The 21,344-nt window shown below is 44.4% G+C and overlaps 1 protein-coding gene across 1 annotated transcript in view; it reads left to right on the top strand.

The window, feature by feature from the left end:
- BMP6 (bone morphogenetic protein 6) overlaps positions 1-21,344 on the top strand; it is a 96,216-nt gene that overhangs the window by 63,103 nt on the left and 11,769 nt on the right. The window contains exons 2-3 of the mRNA XM_075416964.1: positions 7,509-7,701; positions 19,980-20,128. Coding sequence (XP_075273079.1) covers positions 7,509-7,701; positions 19,980-20,128 — 342 coding nt within the window. The remainder of the gene's footprint in view (positions 1-7,508; positions 7,702-19,979; positions 20,129-21,344) is intronic.

Genomic DNA, 21,344 nt, shown 5'->3' with positions numbered 1-21,344 from the left:
GAAACAAAGAAGGGCTCAGTTGTGTTTTTCGTCCAAAAGTAAAAGGACCTACTCCTTTGAAGATCTTTTGTAGAGTGTTAAGCTTAGAGAGTGATTTGCTATTGTTTAAATTTAATCTCCATAATTACATTGGGATTGGATTAATGACAGGTTATTTTTCTGAGTCATTCTTTTCTGGCACTTCCAACTATCGAGTATAAAGCCAGGTCTTCATTGGATGTAAACTGGCATCGCTCCACTGAAGTTAGTGGAATAACTCCACTTTATATTGTGGTGGCCCAGATGTGATATTATAGCTGTTTCACAGAAAGCATCCTTTTGGAGTTTGTTGGCCTTGAATCTTCTTCTTCTATTTAAGCCTTCTAGGCATTAACTTTCAATTGCAATACATTAATGGTAGCACAGCTGGACGGCCTCAGCTGGACCCAGAGGGATCAACAAAAGGTGCAATGCCAGATTCAACCATAACCATCTTGACTTTTTTTTCTCTTTAAAAGTGCTTTTTATCACCAAGAGTGCAAGCGGGAGAAGTTCATTACTTATGTCTGATGAGCTTTTACATGCTTTTATCTATGAGAACAAACCTTCATTGGGGATGCTGTACTGCAAATCTGGGGGAGACGTCTGGGAAGCAGAGAGACTGCTCCTTTTTTGAAATTAATTATTTTTGCTCATTCTGCTTTTCAGAAGAAGGTGAAGAGGGAGGGACTGGGGGAGACCTGGCACATAGGAAAGTGGCAGCAGGAGCGGTAGGCAACGCGCTTGATGTGTAGGGGATGGATCTGTCACCACAGTCGGGGTGATGGAAAGAAACAGCCTTTTCTTAGAGGTCCTGAGGGGCTGTGTAGATTTGCTGTGATCGTGGAAGGTATTTGAAGTCACTGGGCTGAGAGCAACGTAGGAAGAAAGGATCTCGCCCACCCTTGCACATATTGGGCAGGAGGGGGCTTTGATTTCAGACCTTTTATATGAATGTTTCACCTGAGATTCTTCTATTTTAAAGAATTTTCTTGCTCACTATTTGTGAAATGGCATGCTGATAAACCTTAGTTTGGAGAATGGGAAGGTTTTGCTTTCTTTTGGGTCCTTACGGTAAAGACAAAGTGATGAGTCCTGTCCCTAAGCGGTAGTGGATTTAGGGTGTCACTACAGTGGGTTAGACCGCCTGTGTCTTTAGCCTGGTATCCAACTGACAGTGGCACGTGCTGTATGTAAGTGTGAAAACCAGACAGCAGCAATCTTTTCTTTCCCTGATGCAGCCTCGCTACTTCCAGGAGCCATCTGGTTTTTGCTGCTGGGCTGCTGTTACACCTGCAGGTCCACGCAGTACAGCTTAACTTCAGTTTCCTTGTTAACCAGCAGAAACTAGGTGTGAAGTCTTTTGGTCTTCTGTTCTTCCCATTTTAAGCCATTAAACTGGTACTTTGTACTCTTTGCTCATTTTTACACGGTTTTTAGGAAATACTGCTTATTTTAGAAATAAAGGTCAGCTTTAATCTTTAGTAGTAACACCGCTTCTACAGTTATGATCGTCTGCCAATGAGGTGGGAGTGTTTGGGAGGCTTGGTGTCTTTTTTTAGATTGACCTGGTAGATGTGGAAAATACAGACAAGCCTTCAGGCATATCCTGGCCATCTCTTCAGAGTAAAAAGGATGTGCTGCAGGTCTCATACATGAAGATCCCGGTGTCTGGTTGACTACATAAGCACTTATTTTGAAGTAGGAGGTAAATTGTAAGACCTAAAAGAAGACAGTCTTACACTGAAGTCAGACATCCCTCAGCCTGGATGGACGAAAATCTTGTATGTCTGAAAGCTTGTCTTCTGTCCTCCCCCACCGTGTGTCAGTTAGTCTTAGAAAAGACCTGCCAACTTCTATATTAATCTTGCCCTGTGTTTTGATTGTTACTGCCTTTTGCATCTTTCTACAACTGTAACCAAGAATGAGGAGGTTTTTTAAGCTCACATAAATTTTGTCCTGTGTAAACTAATGACAGCTATTATTGAAGAAATTCTGGTGGTACAGCTGTAAGGTTGCAGCAGTAGATCAATCATGTATGTTGTACACGGTCCTTTTATTAGAGGGGACTATTGGAGCTGTGGTAATGCTTAAAGTATTTGGGGCCTAATCCACTGCTTCATTGCTCCAGATGTGATAAATGTTGTTGTTGACTTAATGCAAAAATTGGTGACGTAAAATGGAGAAATTGCCTCTGAGCATGTTATGTAGCTATGGTGGCGAATCTCCTGTTAGTGACTCAAGTTGTCAGGGCCTTTCTCATTTTATTAGGAAGGGGGTCATGCATGAAGGCTGAGAAGAAATTACTAGGAATGGCTTATATTTGAACTCAAACTGAAATAATGAATATTTGTGCAGAACTCATGCAGTACTTCTGCATGAGGTGGTGAAAACTGGTCACTTTCACTGGAGAGTGGTTGCAGTGGCTCTGCAAAACCAAGTCGTCACCGAAGATCTTGGGGTGTGAATGAAGCTTCAGAAGCTTCAGCCTTGCTGGGGACAGGACGGATGCAGAACGTCCCATCCCAAATAGTCATGTACAATCCCACTCCTCCTCTTCCCCCTTCAACAAGCCAGGTTGCTGTAGAAATTGTAATTATTTATATAGACAATATATTTCAGAAAGTTTGCTTTTGGAGCTCTAGGTTTTGAGTGTACATGTTTGCATTTTTGGCTTTAGCTCCTAGAGTACGAGCTAAAGACTTTCTTAAGCCACCATTGAGATTCTCACCTGAGGACCTGACCTAACACCTTTCTCACCAGCTGAGAACTGGAGAAAACCACCAAATATCACGACGCTTGGTGCTACTGTTCTGAATGAAAATTGTGTTTACTTGGGAAAGACTGTTGTCCTGTTATTTCTGTGTACCAGTTACTTTAGTTCAGCAAAGAAATGCTGAGAGTTTATTTCCGTGACTGTATTTCATTTGGTCCAAGGTGTATGCAGCACACTCAAATGGAAGTAGGATGGTATAGTTACCAAAATAGATGCATTGTGTTGATTTCTTAATTAATTTTTTTTGGTGCAGTGTTTTTAAAGTAACAAGTATTGTAAACAGTAAGTTATTTTTAAATGAAGGACATTTTGTGCTGAAATTGGCTGTTGCAACACTGGGTTAGAATTAGAATACAAAAAATTCAAAACCACAGTAACCCTGATTTTGCCATTCTTGCCTTTTTAACTGCTTAACAATAGTGTTGTGTTTGTATAGTATTTAAAAATATTTGTTAAGGGGAATGTAAAGAGCTACTGGCAGGCTTCTCTGTTAACTGTTTGTGTGTGCCCAGCCACTCTGCTCAGAAACGAGCTGTAGTGAAAACTCAGGGGCAAGTACTGCCGGTGTACACAGCTCCGACTCTGCTTTCTGTTGCAAGTGGAGGAGCTGCCCCAGCTCCAGCCAGGATGGGAGCAGAGACCTGTGTAATGGAGTGGGCAGTCCCTTAGGCTCAGAGGATGTGCACCCATGGTGGGCTAAAACCTCTACAATCTCCTTTCCCAACTGGCCCTGGTACGTGCATGCCTGGATCTGTACTCTCCGAGAAGCTACTCCAGCAAATGAGTAATAACATTCAGGATAATATAGTCTGACCATGAGGATGAATTTTATATGGCTGTAGTTCATGTTGTGACCTTGCAGTCCCTGGTTTTGCCTGGCTTGGTCCTGGTGTTCTGACTAATACTGGGGAGAGGTTTATGGAAGGCCAGCATGGCTCAGGGCTGCTCACTTCCACCCTGTCCTGGCTGTGAGATGCCTGATTTTCCCTGCAAGGCCTTTGCACAGTTGGGACGTGCACATGTCCATCTTCGGATGGAAATTAGCTGTGGATTTCACATGTCACCAGCCAGACTGACCGGAATGAATTCACGTGGAAAAAAAAAATTTGGAAAGCAGCTTGAGAAATGATTTGTCCTTTTTTTTTGTTGTCTTACATTTTGACATGCGCTGTCTGTGTTTTGAATACAAGGTCATCTGATGTGTTGTAACGTGATAGCAATACAGACTGGGTAATCCTGGGAACCAGCAGCTCGGATCTTGTCTGTCCAAATTTTACTGTTCTAAAACTTGACTTCTTTGTTAAAAATGAACAGTTTCCATGGGGTAAAAAACCCCCAGAGAAGAACTGTTGGCATTTTATATTTTTAAGCTGTCTTGCTGAATGAAAACAGTCGATTATTAACTTGATGGGGTGACAATGAGTATATAGAACTTAAATATCTCACCACTCCCACAAAGAAAGAAAAACCCACCCTCCATTGTATCATGGGAAGATACATAGCCAGAAAAACTTTCCAACTCGTTAAACTTTTATACTTACTTCATACAAGCTTAATATAGGCTTTTTTCCATCCTGTGGTGTTGTAGGGAGGCTTCTGAACGCAGTCGAGGAGGATACCATCAACTTAACAATATTTCTTTCTGAATGTGCCTTTCTTATAACAGAAAAAGCTAAATTACTTAATCTGAAGGATTAAAAAAAGATTTCCTTGTTTGTACATTTGAGATTGTTTATTCTGCCAAGCCTGATAACGAAATCAGTCTGAATGTTTCCCCTCTAATCAGTTTAGTCAGCTTCTGTGATTGCATGGGGCATTCAGACAAGGACGGGAATAAAGGAAGAAAGTTTTAAAAAACAGGAAAATACTATCGTAAATAAATCGGGCAAGTTAGAAACTGGGAAAGGGTACTTGGAGTCAAGCACCATACCTGCTGCTACTTTTCATGCTCTGTGTTAGATGTTTTGGTGGGTTTTTCTTCCTCTTGTGACTTTTTAGAAGAGGGGTGTGGGAAAATACTGATTTAGAGGACTAGAGTCTGGCTATATCCCTTTTAAACTGCGTATTTTGTAGTGAAGGTCAGGCTGCCGTCGCTGACTTGAGGTCAGAAAGGAACAATAAAAAGTGACATTTGGGCTTGTTTTGAGCCCTGTGCTGGGTGGGATGGCTCTGCGCTCTGCCCCGTGTGCTTGCAGGCTACATCGCATCATGATGTGGGGCTGTAGCTGGCAGCAAGTGTTGAATATTCGCATCACTGTTTCTCTCTGGTGTAATTTTAGTTTTCCGGCATGCTGATGGGGTTCTGCTGCTCATCCTGGTTGTGTCCTTCCCCTGGCTTTTCCTGATCCTTTATCATTCTCAAGCCCTGGGTAGAGCCTCCTCGCTGCATCTCGCCCACAGGTCAGCTCGTCCTCGCAGTGGCACACGGGGGGGACGTGGGTTTCAGCTGCTCGTTGCACTCGCAAGCAAGGATTTAGCAAGTTCTAAATCAAGCATCGTTGCTTCATATACATGTCTCTCCAAACCTGTGGATTTAGACATTCCCTCACCGTTAATTACATCCTCTCATCTTGTAGCAGCAAGTAAAAAGGCCGTGTTGGGCACGTCGTCCTGCTGCAAGCAGCCAAATGCAGTTGCTTGTTGGTTGGATGCTTGCGAGTTTCTGAACGTACGTGGCCACTCTGTTTTGGGCAGTGCATCCTGCGGCGTGCGCCTCGGGGTGGGGAGTAACCGGGCGGCTCAGGCCCCTTCTCGGAGGGCGTACATGTGGGTGACACCAACCGGTCCAGCATTGCCAGAGTCATTCCCAGTTAAATGCAGGGCTGGATGCTTCAAAGGAAAGCCCAGTTTGCCGATAACTGATGGCCAGCGAGGTGATTCCCAGGTGGCACTGGAAGCAAGCGGTACCAGTGTTTGCCTTGGTGCAGTCTCTGATGGAGATGCTGGGTGTCACCACCTCATTTCTGGAAGTCGTAGGGTCTGGTAATCCGCATTTGTCAGTTGTTTGACATCTAAACTGCTCAGACAGACGCAATGTGAGACTGCCAAAACTGGCAGCGGCGTCTGACTCCGACAGTGGTTTGGGAGTTTGCCTGTTCGCCCCATGGCAGCTCTTTACGCAGCATCTCCAAGTGCGGTGTCCCACAAAGTGCTCGGCAGCAGTCATACGGAGGTGAAAAGATTTCCAGGCGAGCTTCAAAGAGAAGGATGTGACTAACTGTCTCGCAGGGAGCCAGGACGTGGACCCAGCCAGATGAGGCAGCTCACATGAAAGGGCTGCCAAAGAAAAGGGAGAGGACACAGATGAAACTGGGACTGGGGTGTGAGGAGGAATGGGCAGTTGGGAAAGGTAGACAGGAGAATATCCGTGGGCTGTTTCCAGCAGCTGGGACACGTATTTGCTCCGCGGAGAGGTAACCTGTGGGTAGAGCAATGAACCTCAAGCGCGTTGGCCATCGTTCCTGGCTCCACCGTGAGCCTCCGCTGCCTGTCCTTGGACAAGTCACTCTCCCGGTGACTCACTATCCCAGCTGCAAAATGGGGATTGCTGCTTACCTCATGGGATGTTGTGAGGGTAGGCTCCTGGACGCCTTTGCGGTTTGATGTATTAAGGGGGGGCAACAAAAAGTGAGCGCAAAGACGAATGTGAAAAGGGATCTGTACTTCCCTCACCACCTTCTCTGAATGTAATCATGTCCCTAATGGTAATATAATGGTGATTTATTCATCACTGACATCAGTTGCACTGTTGGGAACAGGTTTTAGGTTTTATTTTTTTTTCCCCCCTCAGGGCTTTAAAGATGTAGTTTTGTATGTTTATATAATATGTTAATGTTTTAAGCAATTTCTGATAGAAAATTAGAAGAAATAATGAACAATAAATCAAAGTCAGACTACAGCAAGATGTAATTAAGTAGTACAAGAGTGGGACTAGAGGTAGGGTTTGCAAAGGGGGCCTCAAACAGAGAAAATGCAAGTCCTGAGGCCTGAAGAAGGAGGGGTTCTGCTTTGCATCTGCCTTGAACTCTGTACCCGATAGCGTACCTGAGGAGGGCTAAGGCCAGAAACCAAAAGGGGTCACTCCTTCTCAACTCTCTCATTTTCGACTCAGCTTCTGCAAAAGGAAGAGGAGCTCTGGTTAACTTTAACCCTTGAAATAAGTGTCACGTTAATCTTATTCTGCTCGCAAGGCAGTCTGATGACTGACACACAAACCTGGGAGGCAGAAAACAGCAGGTTTTAGGACAGTTAAGGAACTGCTTGACATGGTGCTAACACTTACTTCTGTCTGTGCCTTTATGTGCTAAAGCAAAATCTCCTCTGTTGGAAGAGGGGTGCGAGACTTCAGGAAATGCTGTAAAGAACACGGAGATCCAGAGGTGGGAAATGCTGGGGGCAGTCACAGCTTCAGAGTTCCACACAGAAGCAAAATGCACGGTCATATTTCACCTGTCAAAGCTGTCTTGTCTTTAAAAAATAGGAAATCTCAAAGGCATTGGCTAGAGAAGGTGAACATTCATCTTTTCTGAGTACTGTTTTTGAAAGGCTTTAGCTGCATAAGCTTTCCTGGCACTTGCCAAGGCTATCTTTGGAGAAGAAAATAGGATTCTTGGGGTTTTTTTGAAGGAACAGGTGGCAGCATGTGGAAACATTGCGTTGTTAAATTTTAGTCACAGTTCCTTTTTTTCCTTTTCTTTCCTTTTCCCATCTGCAGTTGAGTATGACAAGGAGTTCACGCCTCACCAGCGGCACCACAAGGAGTTCAAGTTTAATTTGTCTCAGATTCCTGAGGGCGAGGCTGTCACAGCCGCCGAGTTTCGGATCTACAAGGACTGCGTTGTGGGGAGCTTTAAAAACCAAACTTTCCTTATCAGTATCTACCAAGTGCTGCAGGAACATCAGAACAGGTATGCAAGAAGGGGCTTGCTCTGTGCCACCAGCCGCTGTGCTGGGGAAGGCTGAGCTTGTGCATTTACGTTGAGAGGACTGCTAAATAAATACCGGTTTTGTTCACATTAACAGGGTTATGTTATTGCATGATCCTTTCCTTGTGGGAAACTGGCATGGTAGAGTGAAAAATGGACCTCAGCTGGAGAAAGTCCACAGTATTGTAGCCTAGGGTGTCACTTAGCTGCAATCTTTCTAGTGTCTTTAAATAGAGCAAGAATCTGATGGGAGGCAGTAGATTTTTAAACTAAACTTATAATGCCGGCATTGCTTTTGTGTACTGAAATACACATATCCCTTTCAACTTAATACTATCAGCATAAAAAGCATAACCTGTTTGAAAAATACTGCTAATTGGTGCGGACTCAACCTGCTCTCAGATGGACTTGCATTACAGTAAATAGAAGAATATTCAGCATGCTGACCACAAGTACAAAATTACTCCTGGGTTTTCAGTGGCAATCAGAGAGGCAAAAGAGAGAGAGGCTGAACAGAAAGTGTGACACAAATCCAAACAAGTGTAGATGGAGTGATTAATTCAAAAAGGGTAATGTTTCTGATGGGGGAATGGTGCAAGGCAAAAAGATGGAAATACATGGTCAGTTGAATGTCAGAGTAATGCTGTGGTACAGAAATGCTTCATAACCTCTGCCGAAATGTGTCAGGACTCTGACTGTTGCTCTGCTGCAGGCATAAAGAAAGAAATCGGAAGCAGCGCTCAGCACTCAGGTTAAAAAATCTTCGTTTCTTTCCTCTGTGAAGGCTTTCTGGGTGTTTTTGTTTCTGGTCCTTCTTTCCCCAGCCTTTCCATCAATACCATTTGTGGGGATCCACCTTTGATGATTTGCTGTTGTGAGGGCAACATCAAATAGTTACTGGTGGTTCTGTGAGGTGTATGGCCTCTGGGGAAATGGAGAGAAATGCTTGGATATGCAAGTGATAGGGGAAAAAGTGTTAGTTTTAAAAGGTCAGTGTTCTGTTTGCGTTTCAAGTTGGGGGTTGCTGGAGTGCCTCCTGGGGTAACGTGCTTGCTGGTTAGGATGTTACGTCAATACCCACTTGAAGAACTGATGGAAGTCCAGACGGTCATGCAGATTTCATAGATGTTAGCTGTATTGTTCATTTGTAGCCACATTGAATAAAAAATAGGGAGTGTTGGTCTGGTTTAGATTTCATTAAGTGGAGATCCCACCTTTGGAGCTGGAGGCAATCTTTGCCAAGCATCTGTGGAAGTGATCATTATGCTGCTCTGGGTCGGTCACCAAAGCAGGGCGCAGAGTATGTCAGGGCTAAAGTTGACTCTTGTAAGGACAACTGTCAACTTTTGTATGTATATAACCTTCTTTCAGGGTAAACTGAGCAAAGAAGTAATCCATTGTGGAAAAGAGAATCAAAATACAGGATCCAGCCCCTAATGTACCGTGTTGCCAACAGATTTGCAAACTCTTTGTTCCGAAAGTGGCTACTAGTTCTGTGTGCGGCAATGATGCTGGCACTTTGTATCTTGCTTTCAAATATCATGTGAGAAACATGCCAAAATCAGATTGTGCTGTGAAGCTGCAACGCATGTGCTTTGGCACGGGACACTTTGGTGTCCGCACGTGCTGGGCATCTGTGGGTGCTGGAGACCTCCCTACGGATTGAGCAGAGGCAGCAGCTCGGATGGGGGTCACCAGGGTGGTCTCTCTCCAGAGCTGGTATTTCGGGTCTTTCAGTTCCCTTCTGCCATGTTCCTCCTGCTGCTGCCGGCAGCTGTGCTGAGGGGATCCCACTGTTGGGACTGGGAATCGTAAAGTGGCTTCCTCTAGGTCCAGACTGCCAGCAATTCACCGTCCCTCCGGACACGGGCTAGGCGTGAACTGCTGACCCAGGCATGAGTGTCTGTAGTTCGTTACTAACCTCTGACTCATCCAGTCCCTCAAGGCTCCCTTTTTGTTTCTGTTTCTTCTTTATTTATTTATTTTTCCTGGTGGGAAGGAGGGAGATGTTTCACTAAAGAAGCTTGCGTTTTGGATGAGTCTGTGGGACTTGTCACACCATCTGTGCAGAGGTCGCCAAAATGTGGCTCACAGATTCTTGCAGTTGTAAAAAGGACGTGCCTTTTTACTCTCTTTTTCCTTTCAGCTTACAGAACTCTTTCATGTACATGTAAAGTACAAAAGCACATATGAAAATGTGTGCTTATGTTTAAATATGTGCTACGTGCATATGTATGTACCCTTTATATGTATCTGTATATAAAAGTGTATATATATTAATAGTCATCTATAGTAATTGTCCTTTTTATATTACAAATATGCAGATGTTAAAAGACAATTAAAATATTAGAACCTGCTTACCACTCTTTGCCTTCAGTTGAGGTTCTGACTCCGTAGGCAGCTGCTGCTGCAGATTCGAACATGCAGCTGTGTTGGTGACCTGGGTGGACTTTGGCCTGTAAAAGTTCCTGAAAACAAATACTAAAAAGTTGTATTTAGCTGTTCACTAATGTCTCTGCATGGAGGGGAAAAATGCCTCAGATTCTTCTGGTATGCCTTAAGGAGCTGTATTCTATGAATGGTTTTTGGATTTTGATAGTCATTTCACTTACTTGCTTTTAGTGGAGGGGGTAAAAAAAAAATCCAAAGTGTTTTTTTTCTCCCCTTTTTATCTCAGTGGAATAATTTGGAATATAATGTTTTCTTTTCCTGTTGAGAACACTAGAAGGTTAAATTACAAAAAAGCCTTGTTTTTTTTTAAGGAACTTGCTAAATATTTGTAAGTCTTCTGTTGTATTTCAGCACACATCTTATGAGCCAGAAAATAACAGCTGCCTTTGACTTAAAAAAAAATATTTAAAAAGAGTTGTGTCACACTTCCTTTGGTCTAAAGGTTTGAATAACAGCCTCATATTTCCTGACATTTGATGGCATTTCATTGCATAAGGAAGAGTCTGTAGAGATCTTGAAGTCTGATGGGTGAACTGGCAGGTGAGATGGAAGGAACTGAAGTAGCACCTTTTTTCATCTTGTTCTGCTGACAAATACTCCTTCTGGTCACGAAAATTCATCTCTGAAGGCCACAGAAAGTGCCTGCTCAGTCAACATCGGCAGTTGCCAGAGGAAGTTCAAAGACACCATGTTAATCTTGGCTTTTATGAGTTAACAGTTGTCTGAAGTGATTATTGATAGCTAATGAAATACTTCTGGGCACAAATAATTCTTAACAGGGCAGTTGGTGTGTATGAATTCAAACCAGCAGTCTGCAAGAGAAGGGCAGTGTGCACCTCTGAGGGGAAAAAAACATAAAAAGAAACCTGCCTGCTCCTCTCAAACAAATGAGTTTGGGAGGGCAGGAGATAAGAGAAGGATTCAGTAAATACAAATGTTCACCAAAGCTCAGAGCCTGGAAGTATCCCTTGGATCTGATTAAGTGTAATGAAGTGGCTTAATTCAGTATTACTTGAGCAAAGGAAAAAAAAACTCATCTGGAGAGTGAGAGCATAGGCGTGTGACTCCAGCCCAGATGTGCGCGCTGCTGGACAGAAATGCAAGGCACTGCTGGCCACTCCCTGATGGCTAAAACCAAAACCAAGCCCGAGGCTAAAATTTCTACCACTTATGGAATTACCAAGCTGATTTTTGCCACTGTAGACAAGGCTAAAAGCGAGGATTGTATGGGCCCATTCGAGACTCTCTCCTAGATAGGGGTGTATGTGGAGAGAGCGCAAGTGATCAGAGTATTAAACCTTCGGGGATAAATTTGACCCTTTCCATGATCAGAGCCATCAGAAATACAAAAACAATGCTCGTGCTCTGGGCGGTGAAACACACGTTGAGGGCAGTGTGGTCTAAGTACATTCTCTTTTAAACAGAAGAAAACATTTTAATACTGACTCACTTGTGTCAGTATTATTTTCATCTCCCCATTCCTTCCACCCTTTTGTAAGGTAAAAAAATAGCTCCTAGAAACTACGCTTTTGTTTTATAACCAAACCGCAGTTAACAGCCACGTTTTGTCATAACACAAACTGCTGGAGTTGTCAGTGGGATGCTGCAAAGAGGTTGATGAAGTCCTCAGGATAGGTCAAGCTTGTGGCCAGCCATCAGCGGTATGCATTTCGGATTGTGTGGAGAAGAGACTTCACCAAATAGGGCTGAGGGTGACATCTGGTTTGCTCTGAAGGAGTTGACTCTGGGTTTTGAAATGGGCTGTGGGCTGTAGAGGCTGACACTGGAAGAAAGAATGGGCAAAATGTCCGCTGAATGCTGCCGCCCTTCAGCTTCTGACCCCCCAGAGTTTAAGAGACTGTGCTGTTTGAAGGCTAGAGTGGGGGTTTTTTTCTTCTTTTTTCTCTTTTTTTGGTATGTGCAGAAAGCAGGGAGTTTTGCCAGAACACCAGTTCAGGAAGACAAGTGGCCTCAGCTTCCAGGTGCTTGTCCCACCTTGGCTGTATCTGAGGGCGCGCTTAGTTTCAGCAGGCAGGAGCTGCACAGCCGCGACTCTCCTCCCTTCGGTGGTACCTATGCACAGTTAAGTCCTGCACATGAGCTTGTTTCTAAGGCTGGTTTTGTGGAAGGACCAGCAGAGCCCTCTGTGACTTCCGATGCCTGTTGGGAGTGGGATTGCCATGTAAGCGAGACCTTCACGAGGGAAGGGAAGAAATGAGTTTGTCCCTGGAAACAGCTCATTAATTTATTTTTCTTTCTCGAAACTTCCTTGCTGTCACCCGGAGAGGTGTCAGGTCAGGACTAGGGATGGCAGTTTATGGTTGATCAAAGATGTTAGTCCTTGGTTTGGATCATCAGTATGTTTTCAAGTGTAAATATCCTGCTAATGCAGACCTCAAAACACTCCCACACTGTCCAAACAACTGATCTATGAAAAACACAGCGGCCTGTGTTAGTGATCAAAGGAAGATACGGTACCTTAATGGTCAAAGTTTATTAAACAGTTTCGTTTGCACCCAGAATGAAATATGAGGACTTGATGTGCAGAAAGATTCCTCCTGTACGGTAAGACACGTGTGGACATAGGTGTGCTGTGCAGAGCAACCACCTGGGGAGTAGGTTCTTCTTCTGCTGAACGCAATTCCTGACGGGTTAAGGTGCTCATTGGTTTTTAGCTGCCAGTTACAGTGGTAATAAAGTCTTCCTCTTTGCAACAGGATATTTATACAAATGCGATCCGAGCTGCTAATCTAAAGGGCAAATTGATTTGCCGACAGTGTTTATAGCTTAGAAAATAAATAACAGTCCTCAACTGGATTTTTGGAGTGGATTGTGTAATACAAATGGCAAAGCTAGCATCAATCTGTTTCAAGTTGGGGTCAGATTTGTATATAGTGTGCATATATTTGTGTAAGATAGAGCTGTTTCCATGATGCTATAGAGAAGCATCTGTCCGCATTTCAGTTCAGCTCACACTGTGTGTATGCAATTTGTTGTGTTTTGGGGTGGTTGGTTTGCAGTAGTTTAAAAGCCAAAGTTATTCTGGGTGAAACTTACTGGTTCTGTAACCAGCTGGCTTTTTCTACCAAAACTAAAGAATACCATAGCAGTGCCTGATTTCTTTCCTATAAGGACAAAGATAAATACCACCCCTTTGCCCTCTCCCCCATCTTCATGCCTCAAACTGCATTTAAACTCTGAGGTATAGTACTGTAACCATCTCTACAGCTACAGTGCCTCTTTGTTTCATTGTGTCATAGTCAAGGAAATGAGAAATACATGTCCTACCCCTGTGACTTGGGATTTTTTTTTTTTTTTTTTTTTTTACTGCTCCTGTTGGTAAAATGTTCATTCCTGAGAGCTGTGGAGCTCAAGACCTTGAGCTGGATGTGGGGGGACACCTTCGCACTGAAATATCGATGGCTTTGCTGGGGATTATCATGGACCTGTAGGCTGAGCTTCCAGAGTCTTGGTATGGGGAGACCACATCTAGTTCCAGGCTCTGATCTTCCACTCTGCCAGATGCAGCCTTGAAACCAGTGTTTCACCCTGCAGCGCTTCCAGTGAGTCTACAAGGCTTAAGCTCCTACCCTTTCAGACTTTACCTCCAGGGGCTATGCCTGCAGTAGTACAGGACAACTTTTTCAGCACAAGGGAGCTTTTATCACACAGAGCAGCGGTGGTGTGGGGCTGGTAAGTGAGCAGCGAAAAGCTGAGCTCACATGCCTATCCCTTCTTGTGTGTCCAATGTCTGAATGCGTCTAGGATGGCTCTCTTCTGCCTGTGCCAAATCACAGACCCCTCCAGAGTGCCCTGGCATCTCCATTCTGTGCTTTTCCTCCGCTGGCTGTCAGTCGCTGAGAATTAGTGTCCAGTTGCTGGTCTTCTATTTCACCTTGGAAGTAACTTCATTTGTAGACTCACAGCTCTTGATATTTCCTTCCTCATTTCTAAAGAGCTCTTCTAGGATGTGCACGTCTCTCCTGGTCCTCTGGCCCACTGATGTTATAGCTCCTTCAGGACAGTTAAACTGAGCCTTACTTCTTCTCATAAAATGATAAAGACTGCCTTTGCTTTCCATGGCGGATCGTTCCAGGTGCTGGCATTCCCCTGCCTGAGGCTCTCTGCACGAGCGAGCACTGATTGATTAGATCTTGTACAGTGCTTTTAAATCTTTGGTGTAATGGCCATTTAGTTGTTAAGGTTTTGCGCTTGCGTCTGTTGGCAGTACGTCATGCTGTGCGAGCTCCGCACACAACCTGTTCTATAAGTAATAAACACTTCTTGAATTCAAAGTGGTGCTTACATCTGCTGGAAGGTGGTGGATCTTCCAGTTTTGAAAAGGCTGTGATTTCAAGGTTTTATTGATGTGGAGTTCTGTTCAACTCTGTAAGATTGAGTCAGTTGTGTGTGCAGTTATTAGTCCGTCGTTAGCGGATAAGAGTAAATAATCTTGCTAGCTGGCTGTATGCAGGGTGATTTTTGCAGAAGGTTGATCTCAGTGCAAACTAAAGACTCAGATCCTGAGGTACGCAGAAGAGAAGAGTATTTGGAAAGTGCGTTAATTAAAATGTAAATCCCACACACTTCTGTGCAAAATTCCCTTTTGAGAAACTGCTGCTAGGCAGTCTAGACCATTATGTCAACTTGTCTTTGAAGAAAAGTAAACAAAAAGGTTCAGCTGAGGAAAGTTTTAGAGACTTACAGTAATTAATGCTTTGGTAAATGGCTGTTGATGCGTAACAATCCTTTAGACACCTGGGTAATTGCGAGCTTTGAAGTTGGGCCAAAAATGGTGTTCAGAGATCTGTAATTAAAATAAGAGACCTTTAGCTTGGTCATTCTGAAGGTGAGATTTCTGTTTGTTCTCACTGTCTCCCTGGTAAAACTTCTGCCTGGTCCGGGAAAGAAGGCCAGGGAGGGTGGGAAAGTAAAAAAACTAGTTCAACAGATGCTTCTTTAAATTTAGCTTTTTATAGCTTTGGTGTTTTTCCTGTAGCAAAGTTCCATGTTGTAATGTGTACCCAGAACAGAGAAATTATTTTAATGTGAACATTTCACGAAGTGTAGTAACTAAGATTAACCACTTGACCTGGTTACTAATTTGACTAAATTCTAATCTAATTAGTGTTCAATTAAAGAGAATTAGCACCCTTTTATTGAAAGGTTTACACAGACGTTTTGGTTAACAAAATATTTATCTTAGAGGGGTAAAAGCACTGAAGTTAAATGCAAGCTGTTTCTCCTACAAATGCCCTGAGTACGTGGTTGGGATGCCGGCATTAAGAATAGTAGCAATATTTGATATTTATATCTGACAAATTGGCTCGCTCTCTGAGGACACTGGAGCTAAATCCTGCCTGCTGAATCACACAGGCCATATTTCTCTGGTAAACTGTGTACTTCTTTCTGTTTACTGCAGCCACTTGTGATTGCTCTGTTGACCTTTGCTTCTCCATCCTCCTCTAGAGTCTTTGGAAGGCCGTGGAAACGCTCCCATTTATTTCTTGGGACTTGAGACTGTGCTTTAGGGACTCGATCCAGAATAAAATGCTCCTATTTTGAGTGAGGAATCCCTAACTTGCATCTTCCCATTTAATGTTCTCTCTTGTCTCAGGAAAGTTGTTTCAGCTCATTGCCTCAGTTTCTCCCATTGACTTGCTTCCCTTTAATACTCTAAGGTTAATACATATTATGCCTGCAGCACCCTTATTATGGAAGTCGTTAGCTGAACTAGCCTAGATGGTTAAGCACGCTGAAAATAAAGGTGAGACTGTCGGGCACCGTAGTGACAAAGAGATGACAGTAACTGTGTAAAAGCCCAGAGGCAGGTTTAGGTGGAGAGGCTGTTAAGACACTGCCTCTTTTGGTGATGAAAATTCTCTTCTGTACACTACAGTTGAAAGTCCTGGTGTGCTGCTGCCAGAGGTCCTGTGATGTCCTTGACGAGCAGGGTTGCTTGGGCGTGAAACCTCTGGACTGCCTCTGCTTTCTTCAGCCTGTGCTGAGAGCAGATATTCCTTCGTCTCCGCTCAACAATGCTGGCTCGTGCATTTCTTCCAGCCATTCTTTTTCTATTTTTTCCCATTCTTCATGCTCCCTTCCTGTTTCCCTCTGGTCCCATCTTGCCTCTGTTATTCTCAAATGCTGAAGTTTTCAAGTATCCTTCCATTAATGTGACTGCATATGTGGTTGTGTGCTTTCTCTTGGAAGGCCACTGCCCGCCTCATTACACAGGATCAATGTCCTCACTTAACGGCTAGAAATTCAATACTTTTTCATGTGACTTTCTTGCTATATGATCTGTTTCTCACCTTTTCTTTCCCTTCCACCTGGGGCCAGCCTGGGAGATCTCCCAGTCTCCGTTCCAAGATCAGATGTCGTAAGGCTTTTTTGCAGGAGTATCAAGGACATTTCTTCTCAGCAACATGGGAAGAGCAGATTTCCCTCAGGTGACTGATGGTATTTGGTTTACCAAGGGGGAAAGGAGGGGAAAGTATGTTCCCTGCAGACAAAAAGTCCAGAGGATTTAGTTGCGAAGCGCTGAATCTCTGTTGGGCCTGTGTGGGCAGCAATTTTCAAGTACTTACTGCGTGGACAAATTTGGGGTGATTTTCTTAAAGGAGGAAGGACATACGACATGTCTATTCTGAAAAAAATAAAAGAGTGGTTAAAGACTTGGTTTAAATAGTTGGGATTCTATTTTATCTAATTTTCCCCACTAACCCGCCCAAATTTTGCCTTTGGAAATAGGTCACTGAATATTTTTTTAAAAAAGCCTTCATGCCAAGGCTAGGGTGCCTTCATGCCAAGGCTTCCTTTTCTAGGAAGAAAAGACATGCAATTTTGTGCAGTCTGGTGAGGTTTGGGTGGCAAACATTAGTTGAAAACAGGCTTAAGCAGAAAGTATTAGGATGTGTTACCTGCTGGCGCTGCTGCCATGACCTACAATACCTGTGGGGTGGACCTTCACTGTTGGCTTCATCTGGTCAAACAATGCAAGAGTCAGTTGAATAGCAGAGCCAATTGAAAACCAGTCCTGTATGAAAATTTTTGCAAAGAATTAACTGAATTGGAAAACCCAATTGTCCATTTTTCTGCATTTTACAAAGGAATTAAAATCTTTCCAAAGTGAGTGTGACATACTGGGATAAAGTGGAACGTTCTCATTTGTAGAACTGTGCCTTGGTCAGGCAGTTTGCTTATTACGTTTGCGGAGGACACTAAGGTGGGGGAGACCGATTGGAAGGCAAGTCCATATTTTAAGTAATCTGATAATGATGGAGGTTCAGTCTGGAAAAAAAGGTGTGATTTGGGAGAAAGAAGAATTTCATTTGAACATGAAAAATCAGTGATGTAAATACACCCTAGGAAGTGACTGGGTGATTTGCGGTTCAGCAGCATGAATCTAAGGATTATACTGGATCACAAGCTGAACATTAGTTAACAGTGTGAGTTTTGTGAAGAAGCCAAAATAGCGTTTAGAGATGTATGAGTAGAGGCATAGTCTGAAAGACACATAAAGATTAGCCTTCCACTTGGCATCAGTAATATCTTGATCTGATTTGGGTCTATAAAAAGCAATGAGAATAGTCAAAATCTACAACATGTGGCTTGCAAGGAAAGACTGAAGATGTTATTTTAGTAAGAAGGGGAAATTGTGGCATTTAAGTTAGATATTACGGGGCAGGGTGCGAAGTGCTTCAAGTGAAACCCATTCAATTTCCTAGAAAGAGGCTGAAATTCCTGAGGCTGGAAATCTGTAAGATCAGGTCAGCCAAACATCTCTCAGGCAAACATCTCTCAGGAGTGACATGGGTGTAGTTGATCCTGCCTGGAGTTCAGGGGAAGGGGCTAGATGACGCCATATGGTCCTTTCAGGCCTTACACCTTGCTGATGTCCAAGTGTCTTCTCAAAGCGCAATGCAATGGGAATGTAAGCTCTGAGCCTCCTCTTCTTGTTTTTGTAGACCTGACTAATCCCATATGGTTGAGTGTTCATGAGGGATTGCTCTTACAGAGTTCCCAGCAGCTCTGCAGCCAGATATGTTTGGGTTGGGTGGACATATCACCAAAGTTACTCAAGTTTGCAGGCTCCAACAGGAAATTGCCTGGAGTGGGCGGGTGCTGGGGAGAGTGTGGCACTTAGAGGAGGGGAGGTGGGACAGGAGATCACAAAGCCATTGGTGTGTGGGGGAAGGTCAGAACAGGTGCTAGGAAACGCTCTTTTCAGATATAGGTATAGAATCATAGTATGGTTTGGGTTGGAAGGGACCTTTAAAGGTCATCTAGTCCAACCCCCCTGCAATGAGCAGGGACATCTACCGCTAGATCAGGTTGCTCAGAGCCCCATCCAACCTGACCTTGTCCGTTTCAAGCATTGGAGAAGACCAGTGTGTAAGTCATATTCAGAGGTGGGAATGATCTAGCAGTTCGTTCCTTTCTTAAACCTGCAGAGGGGAATAGTGGTCTCAGTTGCAGCTGCTGTTTGCGGTCTCCTTTAAGCAGCATTTGGTTTTATATACCTTGCCTGGGAAAGCCCAAATCTTTCAACCTTAAAGTTTCCAAAACATGTAGCAGCTGGCCAGCCCCAGCCACTCACTGCTGTTGGAGGTGAAGGTCAGAGTTGTTCCTGAACCCACTCTGTGTTGGAGGAGCGGTGGCAAAGACTCCTGTGGGAAAGGCTGCTGAGTCAACCACAGAGTGTGCGGCTACCAGCAAGGCGGAAGAAAGCCTCCACGCTATAAAAATAGCCGCACTAGGAGCCCTAATATACTTAAGTGCTTATTTTTCCATGTGTGATCTCATGCAAAGCAAGCTGCTGGACAGTATGACATAGCAGTTGGCCAAAAATAAAATGTAACTCAATCAAAACGTTTTTTTTTCTGAAGTTAACCTTGGATAGGTGGAAGGGACAGGTACCCTGTTTTCTCATTTGTATTAAGTTATTATTAGGAAAAATAAATTCAGGGGGAGAGACAGGAGAAGGTGGGATTGACACCTGGAATCCATTTTGTGGTGATGACCACAGGTTAAGGATAGGAATTGTAGCTGTCTTGCACAGGGAAATGATGCCTGTAATATAGTGAGAAAATGTACGCAGGGAATTTCTCTGGGTGCTTCTCCAGCTGATTCCGTTGAACTGAGTTTTGGTGAGCATTTGATGCTGCAGAAAAGGCGTAGACTTGATAGCATTTGAAGCTGAAGCCCGTGAAGGAGACCCAGTACCAGCAGCCTTGGAACAAGGAGCTCTAATCCCTGTTGATAAGCCTCAGAAAAATGTCTTCAGAGGCCTTTAGAGGTTTATTTTCCTTCACTGTTTGATGGTTGGCCTGTTAGGTGATTTTTTTTTTCATTTATTTCTGATTTTGCTTTGGTCATTTGTGGTAGATCTGTGTTGTAGAAGGTAGGCTGAAACCACGAAACCGCTTTGACAAAAGCCATTGAATGCCTGGAGATGCTGGTAGTTTGACCGCTGTCCTGCCAGAGCTAGAATTGGATTCTTCAGGAGGAAGAGTGGCTTTGAAATCCCTTGCCAGTGCAGAAGCACCCAGACCTATGGACAAGGATTACTTTCCTCCAACCTCGAAACGATGAAAAACATTTGTAATCCTGAATTTCACATGCAGAAGCAGGTGCATCTCATGGCAAAACTCTGGATAAAAACAGGCAGATTTTGAGGATTTTTTTTTTTTCTGGCTATTAACATCCCTTTTACCGAATTCAGGTTTTCTCATTTCTGTAACAGCTAAAGCCAGGGGAGAAAATCCCAGACATCACAATCTTGTCCTTACTCTGCTTCTCTGCAGGGCCTCTGACCTGTTTCTGCTGGACACGCGGGTGGTGTGGGCCTCAGAGGAGGGCTGGCTGGAGTTTGACGTCACCGCCACCAGTAACATGTGGGTGATGAACCCGCAGCAGAACATGGGACTGCAGCTGAGCGTGGTGACCCGGGATGGTAGGCTATGGGCCGGTTAATGTGTATCGCCTCGCGAGCCTCTTGGATGCTGCCTAGAAGTGGTGCTAACAGAGCCCAGTTGCGATGTCGGGGGTGAGCACCCTGCCTTTGTAGGCAGCTGTAGCCACACCACCACAATACTTGGCTGTCCCACGACAGACATATGTTTCCCAGTGAGTAAGGTCCAGTGTCTCTGAGCAGTACCAGGATGGGCTACGGTGGGGTCCCAGTTCCCGAGTTGGAGGTGGAAGGGGGCGTGGAGTTGGGATCCCAGGTAGGGTGAGCTTTAGGGGTGAGAAGAAGAGAAGAGGGCAGGTGTATGGGTATACACCTCCCCACATGGATTTATGGCAACCCTCCAGGCTGCTGCGTCTGCTGATGCAGCTCGGATCCAGTCAAACCTGAGGTGGGAGCCCTGCGCTGGAGAAGGAAAGAGGTCACTGTGTGGGGCTGTTCTCTTTGAGGGCGGCTGCAGTGATGGCATTTCAAAGCCCACAGAAACCTTGAAAGGTGAAACAGGAGAGAAGAGACCGCAAAACAACATGAAATTGAGTGTTCAAAGATAAGTGATGGGGAAGGAGAGGATCTACATTAGCAGAAGGTGACCAAAAAGATGACAGGGACATCTTTCCTCTACAGGAACCACCCTCCAACCTTATATTTTCTTCCTGTGGCTTTGTCCTGGGTTTTGGTACACATGTGGAGTCAAATGAGACCAGAGGGGTTGTCCACTGTTGTCCCTGAGGAAATGTTAGTGCCAGCCTCCACCTCCCTAAAGGGGCCCATCCTGTATTTCTGTCAAAACTCCCCATCTCTTTGCCCTCTGCTTTGCCCAGAGGTCTCCTAATACCTCTCTGCTCCTTGTGTTTCACGGGCAGCGGCAGGCTTTGCATTTTATTTTGTGAGACATCCAGGCTTTGCATTTTATGTATCTGTCTGTACACCTGCTCAATGCCTAAACCAGAGCAGAGGTGCCGTAGGGAGGAGCCAAGTGTTGTGGGGGAGCCTCTTGTCCAGGATGCACGGGGTGCTGTTGTGAAAAAGTTCATAGGTCAAGGTGGCAGGAGGGGAGTGTTTGGTGATAAAAGAAGAGTGTGAGCAAGAATCATAGGTTGGGAAAGACCTCTAAGATCATCAGGTCCAGCCGTAAAGGACACGCTGCTTGTGGGGATGCCGCGATGCTGGAAGGAGCAATCCAATAGCACCGTTTCTCTAA

The sequence above is a fragment of the Opisthocomus hoazin genome, chromosome 3, assembly GCF_030867145.1.
Source record: "Opisthocomus hoazin isolate bOpiHoa1 chromosome 3, bOpiHoa1.hap1, whole genome shotgun sequence".
NCBI classification, from domain to species: domain Eukaryota; kingdom Metazoa; phylum Chordata; class Aves; order Opisthocomiformes; family Opisthocomidae; genus Opisthocomus; species Opisthocomus hoazin.
The sequence above is the reverse complement of the archived record's forward strand: the minus strand, read 5'-3'. Positions and strand labels throughout refer to the sequence as shown.